This window comes from Cololabis saira, chromosome 18 (assembly GCF_033807715.1).
Source record: "Cololabis saira isolate AMF1-May2022 chromosome 18, fColSai1.1, whole genome shotgun sequence".
Lineage (NCBI taxonomy): Eukaryota > Metazoa > Chordata > Actinopteri > Beloniformes > Belonidae > Cololabis > Cololabis saira.
The window spans coordinates 17,789,652-17,801,252 of NC_084604.1; the positions used below are offsets into that span (position 1 = coordinate 17,789,652).

At 39.9% G+C, this 11,601-nt stretch overlaps 1 protein-coding gene across 1 annotated transcript; it reads left to right on the plus strand.

Moving 5' to 3' along the window:
- Positions 1-78: 78 nt before the first annotated feature.
- Positions 79-11,601, plus strand: snw1 (SNW domain containing 1). The gene is made up of 14 exons (XM_061706919.1): positions 79-213; positions 749-902; positions 5,906-6,067; positions 6,318-6,413; positions 6,745-6,851; positions 7,744-7,848; positions 8,249-8,318; positions 8,442-8,507; positions 8,634-8,750; positions 8,840-8,981; positions 9,343-9,445; positions 10,029-10,146; positions 10,483-10,646; positions 10,749-11,601. Exons 1-14 carry the CDS (start codon positions 200-202, stop codon positions 10,939-10,941), a joined length of 1,611 nt encoding a protein of 536 aa, XP_061562903.1. The 5' UTR covers positions 79-199; the 3' UTR covers positions 10,942-11,601.

Genomic DNA, 11,601 nt, shown 5'->3' on the forward strand with positions numbered 1-11,601 from the left:
CCAGCAGACCTTACTTGGAATAACCAGTGAAAACTGCAAGGAATAAAAGAGATCAATTTAAAAAATACTTTAAAAGTATCTTAAATAGCCAAGTCCCTGATAATTTAAGTAAACTTGCAAAATGTAAACAAGTTCTAGTCTATTATATTGAGTTCTATACCGCGCATGCGCAGTTCGGTGCTAAGGAAGAAAGGCGAACATGTCTCTGACGAGGTGAGTCAGTCATCGAGGCAAAACGGACTTAAAATACACAGATTAGCAGTCGGATCTGATTTTCATTATGTGTTTTACAGTGCATATAACACGTTTAATATTCTGGGTCGAGGATATCGCGTTGGCCCGTCGCTAATCTTTCACTCCGATCAAAGCTAACGACGCGAGCTAATGCTAAGCTAATAAGCTATATTTGCCTGCGTATTTAAATGTTTCAGTTTATTAAGATATATTAGAGTTATGTCTTTTAAGTGTTAGTTTGATATTTTGAGTTTATTGCCGCTTTATACGTTGGAATCGCTGCATCGCTTCTGTTCATTGAGGAGATAGTTGGAGCTGCTCACAGATTACAACGTGCGGACTAAGGCTGATTTATGGTCCCGCGTTACACCGACACAGTGCCTACTGCGTACCGCGCGCGTCGCCGCGTACCCTACGCCGTAACCCTACGGCGTAGTTCTGCGTCGATTTAACGCGAAACCGTAATTCAGGCTTTAAAAGTGAGTTTTTTTGTGTGTTTTTCCGTCCTGTCCAGCTTCTTGCCGGCGCCCACGCAGCTGTCCCAGGACCAGCTGGAGGCGGAGGAGAGGCTGCGGGCACAGAGGTCCTACTCCACCGCCCTGGTCTCGTCCCGGAGAGATCCTCCTCCTTACACCGGCAGGAAGAGCTGGGTGCCGCGGACCCTCGAGGTCAGAACCAACACGTTACACACACACACACACACACACACACACACACACACACACACACACACACACACACACACACACACACACACACACACACATACATACATACACACACATCAGAATCAGAAAGGGGGTTTATTGCCAAGTTTGTCAACACACACAAGGAATTTGTTGTGGTGATTGGTGCAATACAGTAAGAATAAAGATAAAAATATAAAAGCAAACGAATATATATGGAGATAAACTGAGATGTAGAATAAAGTAAAATGTATAACAGGGATAAACAGGAATGTACAATATGAGGATTAAAAAGTGCCGGATATGAATCTTTACAAAAAGTGACGTAGGATGACAGGTGACAGATAAAATGTATAAACAGAAATGAACAGTATAGGCAGAAATGTACAATATACATATATATACATATATACACATATATATATATATATATATATATATATATATATATATATATATATATATATATATATATATATATATATATAGTACTCGAGTTGTAAAAAAAAAAATCAGGGGGGATTTTATCATATGGGGACAGATAATTTGTGCTGAATACAAATAATATACCGGTAATATATTACAAATACTAGCACTGACCAGAACACCTGCTGTTCAATGCATCCTTCGGTAAGCTTTAACTATCCACTGGGCTTACATCAAGTACATCAAAACACAAAATTGAAAAACAGTTTTCTGAACTTATCGATATGCCTCTGTCCTTCACAAGATAAGTAAAATGGATCACTGCAAAAACTCAAAATCTTAACAAGAATATTTGTCTTATTTCTAGTTAAAATGTCTAATTTTAGTAAAAAAAAAATCTCATTACACTTAAAACAAGACTCATCACTGGAAAAAACGACAATTTTCACCTGTTTCAAGTAGATTTTCACTTAAAATAAGTAGAAAAATCTGCTAGTGGAACAAGATTTTATTGCTTATAATGAGAAGATAAATCTTGTCCCATTGGCAGATTTTCCTACTTATTTCAAGTGAAAATTGACTTGAAACAGGTGAAAATTGTCAAAGAAGTTATTTTGCTGGTGTTATTTCTCTGGTGATGACGCTAAATGTCGAAATAACAGTAAAACCACATTCATTAATGAAATGACATAAGGGATGGTGTGTGTGTGTGTGTGTGTGTGTGTGTGTGTGTGTGTGTGTGTGTGTGTGTGTGTGTGGGTGTGGGTGTGGGTGTGGGTGTGGGTGTGGGTGTGTGTGTGTGTGTGTGTGTGGGTGGGTGTGGTGCAGATTAATAAATAACTGTTGTTATAAGGTGCAGGTCAGACATGAATGAATGATAATATATATTATGAACTAGGGTTGTCCCGATCAGGATTTTTTTAGCTCCCAATCTGATCACTTGAGTTTGAGTATCTGCCTATCCCGATTTGGCTCCCGATACATTTCCAATACTTTTTCCCGATCAGATACATTTTGGCAATGAATTAGAAAGAAAAAAAAAGGACTAAAACTAAATTATCCCAAGTTTCTTTTATTGTCCATTGGAGAACAACATGGACATATATTTCAACAAAGCTTATCAGCACTGGTGCCACAAAATGTAAAAACATGAAATTGTGAACTAAAACAAAAAGTGCAGAATAGTGCAATAACAAAAATAAATAAATTTAACTTCAAAAGAGGTAGTTGAATGACAGCAGCTTAATGCAGCAGCTTAATGCAACATGAACATATATAACATTTCACAATTCAAACATGTAAACCATGTTAGTTTCTCCACTTCCCATCACGTGACACTCTCTGAGGAAGGCGGGAGAACCGCCAAAACTGTCAGACGGAAGGTAAGAAGTCGGAACTTTGTCTGAAAAAAAGAAACCATAGGATACATGTTAGCTTCGCTTACTTCGTCACTTCCGGCCGCTGGCCGGAAGTGACGTTAAATGCAACGATATATAAAACTATTTTAATATATATTAAAAACATTAATAACTAGGTATGTCCCGATATGTTTTTGGCCATGGTAATATATATTATGAACAGATGATATGTACGATTTACACAGATTTGAGTTACAGTATAGGGCTTGGTCGTCTTGACGTCATCACCTGGCGGAGCCGCCATATTGGAAGCTACCTTAGCTGCTCTTCGGACCACTGCGCACTGTGTACAGACGCTCCCTCTTCGTTGTGTCTTACTTATAATCTTACTTTCTGTTATTCTGTAACCATGGTAACCCGTTGCTGTGTTGTGGGGTGCGACAGCTCCACACATAACAGACGTGGGGAAAAGATCCCTAATGATTTAACTTTTTACCGCTTTTCGCTCGGAGGCAGAACCACGGAGGCCGAGTATCTGAGATAACAGAGTAAAAGAGTCGTCGGCTCGCTTGGATCGCAGCTGTAAGACGACCAAACATAACCTTCCATAGTAAACCAAAAACAAACACTCACACGGCCCGGGGTCGGATCAATCACACAGGTTTTATTCCCACTTCTCCAGCTAAACACAGTTGCTGGCCAGCTCTCTGTGGTGCAATTAACCCCAATCTTCAGATAAAACTAGTTTGTTGAGGAAAAAATATTAACTCTATTTGTAGCTGCAGAGGAAAAAAATAATCCCACGAGGAAAACAAAAATATTGCTCATGCCTCGGAGTCTCTTCCGCATAATAAAGCGGGGGGGAAAAAGAAAAGAAAAAAGTAAGAGTAATACAAATACTCTTTAGTAAGGATTTCATATGGATCCAAACCGTTAATAATCATTATTTTTAGGGATGCCCCAATACCGATACTGGTATCGGTATCTGGGCCGATACTGCCCTCATATACTCGTACTCGCAAAAATTCTCCGATACCACGCACCGATACCTCATTGTTGTTGTAGTTACTGGTTAGCGCCGCTAAGGGGAGATGTTGAGCCGCCCCGCGGCTACCCGGGTCAGTGTGCAGGCACAGAGCAGCAGCAGAGCTGCTGCTCGCCGGTTAACCGGACTGTAAGAATGGGACTGTAATGGGATTGTTTATGTTGTTCTTCTTCTCTGTTTTATTGGCGGATCGCAACCAACTTTAAGGTGCATACCACCACCTACTGTACAAGAGTGTGTAACATCATTTCACTTAGCCTGTTTTTTAAATTCTATTTGATTGTTTATGTTGTTTCACACGGACGGCTTCAGGTGAAGCACCGCACATGCTCAGTTGATGTTCCTGCGATGAGACTAAAGCGCGAAGGAAAGCCCAGCCGGCTGAGTTTTGTTTAAAATTGAATTTCTCTTCCAAATACAACCTGTCTTCTAATTCATTGCATTTTTAGCCTAGTTATTTTTGTGGTAGAAGTATTGGATCGGTACTCGGTATCGGCGAGTACACAAATTAAAATACTCGTACTCGGTGTGAAAAAAATGGTATCCCTAATTATTTTCTCCGTATACCACTCACTGGCTTGCTTGTTTAAGGTATCCCGGTGAAATTCCAGTTCCTTTCCGGCATTTTAACATCTTTTTTTTGCGTTCGGTCTGTTCACTTGGTGCTACCACACTGCTACTACACTGCTGTTTGTTTACACTCACGAGGCTGCCAAGAATGCACCTTGGTGACCAAGCCCTATTCCATTTTATTCTGTTTTTTTTACCTTTTTACTCTTATTTTGCCACGTTCGCCATGTTAATGAAATGAAATAAAGACTACCTAACATATTTATTGAGATTGACCAGTGAGGAGCAGCGTAACTGAACGCTGCCTCACCTTGTTTGGTTCTTGTTCTTGGGACACACAACAAACCAGATCCAGATGAACCTCAGGGGTCTGGGAGCTTCATAGGGACTAACAGATCAACCATGTATTTTGGTCCAAGACCATTCAGTGCTTTGTAGACCAGCAGTAAGATTTTAAACTCTATCCTTTGACTCACTGGAAGCACTGGTCCTGTCAGACCTAAATACATTAAAAACTTATGACTTATCTTTCATAATAATGAAATATTTGTCCCTAAATTCCCTTTTATTTTTCCCCAAATTCCCTTTCTATTCTATTTTTTACCTTTTACTCTTATTTTGCCACCAAATAAAATGTGTTTTTAATGTTAATGAATTAAAATAAAGACTACTTCGATGGAAATTAACATTTATTGAGGGCAACATAACATTTGATGAAGCAGCTTGGCCCCTGCAGGGGCAGGTTGCCCAGTCCTACCTCCTGCAGGGCTTTGAACTAGGACCCAACACCTTTGGGGTTCCTACCCCCCGTGCAGATCCTGACACCTCGGAAGTTGGTTCAAACAGACTTGAATCACGAAAGCACCCTATGGGGTGATTTGGAGGTCTGTGACAGTCATGCCAAATGTCTGATAATGACATTTGGCCCGATTCACATCCGACTGTAAATTACTTTTTGTCTCTCGCCTGATTCGTGTATTCCTGCATCTTGTTGTATAAGAATCTGATTACAACTTCACTCGAGGTCAGCATTTCTACCAGACCTCTGGCCTGTGTAGACGTGCTCACCGCCGGCTCAATAAAACCTCATAAAAACCACAAAGCGGACTTCTGAACTGGTTTGATAAATTCCACAACACATTGCACACTTTCCCTCAATAGTTGGAACTGGAATGCTTCTGAGCATTTTCAGTGAAAACAAATATTATATACAATGCCTTTTCTTCAAGTAAAAAATTAATTTCTTTAAACAAAAGTAACACTCAACTTCAGAGTTACTTTATATATTGTTACAAAGTACATATTAATACAATCCTTTCCGTAAAACAGTGCTTTAAAGTGCATCAAAAACCAGGTCAAATGCAGCAAATTTAAATTGTCTTGACAAACAAAAAACGACTTTTAATACTTTAAAACTTTACATTTCAAACATCTTTTCAACTTTTAGGAAAAGCTGGTGTAAGTTTCTCACCTAGCAGAGACATCACCACACCTAAATACGGAATGGAGAGTCTCGCAATTTAAATTTCTTTATTTTTATGTCTCATCTTATGACTCATCTTTCATAAAAATCTGTGTTTGCGCAGGACTTTGGAGATGGAGGAGCTTTCCCAGAGATCCATGTGGCCCAGTTCCCCCTGGAGATGGGCAGGAAGAAGAAGACGTCCAATGCCTTGGCAGTGCAAGTGGATGCAGAGGGAAAGGTCAAATATGATGCCATCGCCAGACAAGGACAGGGAAAGGAAAAGGTACATGAGCAAGCGCTATCTTGAAAAGTGCCTTTTGTTATCAGTCGAAGTAGGAATGTTTTGAATACAAAAGCAGGAAAGTTGTTAGTATTATAGTTATATTATTATACTACTAATGCATACATTTCTAATTGCAATATCGAAAGAGGTCCCAAGATGTCAATTTATAGCCAGATATACAATCTGTTTTCTGTGAAATGAATTAATTTACTAGTTGTTTCTAAGCATTTGTTACATGTCATTCTTGCAGGTGATATTCAGTAAGTACACAGACCTTCTTCCAAAGGAAGTTCTTAATAATGAGGCTAAAGAACTACAGAAGCCTGACGAAGAGGCTGTTCAAGAGGTAAGGCATTGTGCAGTGTGTATCTATTAACGATTTACAAGGGTGACACACAGGTTGCAATCAGACTTACTCATGAGTCTGTAAAATTGACTTAACATTTTATAAACAAGATAATTCTACCTTTTACCTATTTTTCTTTTTTTTTATCACTTATGAATTGATTATGATGATTTTTTAAATGTTTATGACAATTAAATTGCAACATTTGGGAAATTACATTTACATTAGACAGAAGTAAGAGAGGTTCTGACCGGTTGTAGCATAAAACATGTCAGATTAAACGGGTAGCAACGATAAATTGTTCATGGTTCTGGTTGTTTCCCCTTTGCAGCTGACAGAGAAGACCCGTGCCGCCCTGGAAAAGCAGGTGTCTCAAAAGATTGCTGCTGCCATGCCCGTAAGAGCTGCAGACAAACAAGCTCCGGCACAATACATCAGGTATGGGCTTTTGTTGATCAGCACAATTTGCAGCAAATATAATCAGTGGGACGAGTGGTATTGTTGAGGTCCGGTCTATTTTCTGCAATATTGTCATCAAATGGGATTACAGCTCGCAACCAACAGGATTTAGGTGGCCATTGTCGAGTTTTTGATAGCTCAGGTGGCTAAAATATAACATGTCTATTTTCTATGGATGGGGGAGACTTCCTGGAGTATTGTAGTGTGTGTGTGTGTGTGTGTGTGTGTGTGTGTGTGTGTGTGTGTGTGTGTGTGTGTATAAATAAAGGGATGGGCGGTATGGACTAAAAAATGTATCATGATAATTTCTGGCATTTATCCCGATAACGATAAAAATGACGATAAAAAAATACCAATTCAACTCCACCTTTGTAACTATAAATCTATCACCACATTCAGTCTTTGGAGCCCCCAAATCACTGCTCTAAAAGAATACTAAATGCTACTAAACGTCATCAATGGGATTCTTTCTTTCTTTCTTTCTTTCAGGCTCATATCTTTCCTTCCTCCCTCCCTCCCTTTTTCTTTCTTTCTTTTTTCTTTCTTTCCTTCCTATCTTTCCTTATCTATGTTTTGGAGTCATGACACTTTGATGACATCCCATGCCGTATCAGCAATAACTTTTCCATTATGGCACAATAATCAACATCGGTCATAAGTTTGACTGTTGGAGTTCAAGTACTTATGGACTTGCATATCTACTCCATATAAACTCTCTGTTTATAAAATAAGCAAACAAAAATTGCCTGAAAAGTGTGGTTTATTAATACTAATTTTAAATGTAGAGCTTCAAACTTGAATTGTAATGCTGCTTTGTTGACATTTGTTTGTGTGTTTGATGATCCATTTGTTCTTTTGCTCTGTCTTCCAGGTATACGCCCTCCCAGCAGGGTGTGGCTTTTAATTCAGGTGCCAAACAGAGGGTGATCCGTATGGTGGAGATGCAGAAAGACCCCATGGAGCCTCCTCGTTTTAAGTAAGAAAGAGCAACTCCTGCACAGCAGTCTCATAACATGTCTAAGAAACGCCTGTTAGTATTTTCTGTTACAATGATTTGGTTTGGGAATTAAGTAATGGCTGAATGAAATTGAAGTGAAAGTCTGGTAAAGCCTTAACAGATTAAAAAAAAATCACATTATTAAAGTCATTCAAGGTATGTTTGATTGTTTAAGTAAACTTTCTTTGGATTCCTCTCTTAAGTCCTCAGGCTCAGCATACCTGAATTACTAACATGGATAGTGTTATGCCTGCATTTGTATTGATTTGTGAAGAGGTCATTACAAAGAAGTGTTATTTCAGACCTGATAATCTATCTATGAAAGAAAATTCTTGGTCCGAAGAAAATGATTAAGAATGTGGGCAATTGTGTGTTTCAGAATCAACAAAAAGATCCCCCGAGGACCTCCGTCGCCCCCCGCGCCTGTCATGCATTCTCCAAGCAGAAAGGTAAGGTTGGCTGAAATGTTAGAATTATTCATTATCCTGCTTTTCAGTCTCCTAGTGCTGCACATTAAATAAAAAATGAGGTAACTTGCACTCTGTCTGAAAGAGTTTCTTGCTTTGTTGTAGATGACAGTCAAGGAGCAGCAGGAGTGGAAGATTCCTCCCTGCATCTCCAACTGGAAGAACGCTAAGGTAATGTGACACCCAAGTTAGTTGGAACTTTTTCCTTTCTTTTTTTGCCACCTGTCAAAAACAGCATTGAAAGTTGTTTAATTCATCTTTCTCTTACGTATCTCTTTTGTGCTTAATTTTCCACAGGGCTACACCATCCCTCTTGACAAGCGTCTGGCTGCTGATGGAAGGGGTCTGCAAACGGTTCACATTAATGAAAACTTCGCCAAGCTGGCCGAGGCCCTTTATATAGCAGATAGAAAGGTAACGCATTAAATCAAAGCGCAGATTTGAAATGTACTATTATAAATGAGCAGAGCATGTTTGAATTTGAATACTGCTTGTGTGTTTAGGCCAGGGAAGCAGTGGAGATGCGAGCTCAAGTAGAGAAGAAGATGGCTCAGAAGGAGAAGGAGAAGAAAGAGGAGAAACTGAGGGAGCTGGCCGCGATGGCTCGAGACCAGAGGGCGGGGATCAAAAGCCACGGTGACAAGGGTAAGCGCTGAAAATAAGATTTTCCTAACAAAAGGTTAGCTTCACCCGTTCTTAGTCTTGAAATATCTGATTGTGTTTGGCATAAACGTGTGAAGTTCGGTAATCTGTTATCACTGGTTCAAAATCTTAGTAACATCTGGACCCAGAAGCTCTAAAATAATATCAGCTTTCCCAATAGGCTCATTTATTTTTTATGAGAAGAGCAGTTGTATGTCTTACTGCTTTTCAAATGACCACTTTGATTGCATTAAAATGATAAAAAGTACCCAATTATTAATTTTTGAATTTCAAAATCACCCGTTTGTTTTTTGCACCCTGCTGTCCCTCTTCTGAACTTTGCTTCCCCCGTCTCGTGTGGCAGGTGGCGAGGACAGCGAGGCCAGGGAGCGTGACGTGATCCGCCATGACAGAAGGAAAGAGAGACAGCACGACAGGAACATTTCCAGAGCGGCTCCTGATAAGAGGTGCTGGACACACACTTTAAACACAGCGCATGTGAATTCGCTCACATCTCTGTTGAGACACACCACTGAATCATTCATGGGGCCAGCAGTAATACCTGAGTATATGCAGGAGGATTCAGCAGAGCACTTAAACTGTTCCCTGTGCAGATGAGATCCATGATCAGTGTGTGTTTGTGTGCGTTCCGGTCAGTTGTTGTTCTCCGAGGAAGTGGAGATGATAAATTCAGAAGGAAGCTCATTACGATCACGGTTTCAGCTGTCAGAAAGCAGAGACCTCCTTATCTGAAAGATTACCGTTCACTTCACTTCTAGATGGCTGTTTCCAGAAGGACAATCAATATATTAAAGTCACTAAGGAATAACTTTGCAAACAATTAAAGTTTTAAAACTGGTTCTGTTACTTTTTAGAAAAAATATCACCGTAGGAGTCACAATGCATTGATGAAACATTATAGAAATCTTATATTGATAAGACTCTTCTTTTTTTTTGTAAATGTTTTTCTTTAGTTCCTTTGGTTGTTTTTTTTTTTTTACCTTGTTGCTGTGATTTTGCTCCTGATCCATCTGTATTTGTGTGTTTCAGGTCGAAGCTACAGAGAGATCAGGACAGAGACATCAGTGAGCTCATTGCTCTGGGCAAACCCAACCCGCGTTCCACGAGCGACGCTCAGTACGACCAGCGCCTCTTCAACCAGAGCAAAGTCAGTACAGCCGCATACTTACTTCAGCATATTAATGCAGGCTGTTTTTGTTGATTTTTACACCCCTTACTTAAACATAGAGGGGGAGGAGGAACATAACTGAAGGTCTGATTTGAAGATCAAATGTAATAGATGGCTTTTTAAGACATTTAAGTGACACATGTGTTCTACTTATTCCAGGTATTTTTGTAAAATAAGAGCAAGCAGCTACTTTAGAGATGTATCTGTAAAAAAAAAAAATTAAATTAAATAAATAACCTTGAGCTGTTTCTTTGTCATATGTTTTTATGTTTTCCCCCAGGACTTAATCTTTTTGCTGCCTCTTTGTCTTCTCAGGGTATGGATAGCGGTTTTGCTGGAGGTGAAGATGAATCATACAACGTGTACGACCAGCCGTTCCGCGGCGGCAGAGACATGGCCTCCAACATCTACCGGCCCAGCAAGAACATAGACAAAGACACGTACTCGGACGACTTCGACTCACTCATGCGGAACAACAGGTACCGTAGAGCCGTTGTTATCATAGTCCGAGTCCTAATAAAATTCTTTGACTGAATGTCACAAATGTAACGGTGATTTATTCCTTGCCTGCCCGTTGTCAGATTTGCCCCAGACAAGGAGTTCTCCGGCGCCGACCACGGCCAGAGGCGGGAAGGCCCCGTCCAGTTTGAGGAAGATCCCTTCGGTCTTGACAAGTTCTTGGAGCAGGCCAAGCAGCACGGCGGCTCCAAGAGGCCGTCCACCAGCAACCGCTCAAAGGACGACTACCACGACAAGAAACGCAGGAAGGAGTGAGCGTGGCTGGGAGCAGGGCGCAGACACAACACCTGACGGCTTCTTAGAAGATGAGGCTCTAGTTGCAGCACCCCACATGTGGATAGGAACATTTGTACCATACAAGAGGATCATAAACAAACTGTCAGCTTTTTGTCTTTCATTATCAAAGACGGTAAAATAAAGTGTGAATTTCAGCTCTTTCCTTTTTATTTCACTATAATTACAAGGCATTTTTAAATTTATGTTGAACACTTAAACGTCTAGTTAAAAATGATATGAATGGACAAGTTAAATACGACACCAGTGGAGCTTAAGTCATAATTGTGTTAGATCTGGTCTGTGCAGGGGAGCCGGGGCTAATGCAGACAAATCCTGGAGTATTTGGAACGTATGATTTGTATTCTTTCCCTTTATTTTTGTCTTGTTTTGCTATTTTAAACACAATATTTTGATTGGGAGATGTAGTCCAAACAAAACTCAGCTTAGGTATTTCTGTTGCTGTTTGATCTTTTCAGCTCACCTCAGTTTTACTCCCTCTTCATTTGCGAGCTGTTCTTTGAGACCCTGGTATATTTGTTTTTTTTTTATGATTTATTTTCATTTTGATGTAAATCAAACCAGCTTTATAAATCTTGTACATTGCTACCGATGGAATAAATTTCATTGTGTGTAAATGGA

Excerpts from the sequence above, each read along its gene's own strand:
- snw1 (XM_061706919.1), top strand. Across the intron at positions 7,849-8,248 it reads ATGGAGCCTCCTCGTTTTAA|AATCAACAAAAAGATCCCCC; the intron begins GTAAGAAAGAGC and ends TGTGTGTTTCAG. Across the intron at positions 8,982-9,342 it reads CAAAAGCCACGGTGACAAGG|GTGGCGAGGACAGCGAGGCC; the intron begins GTAAGCGCTGAA and ends CTCGTGTGGCAG.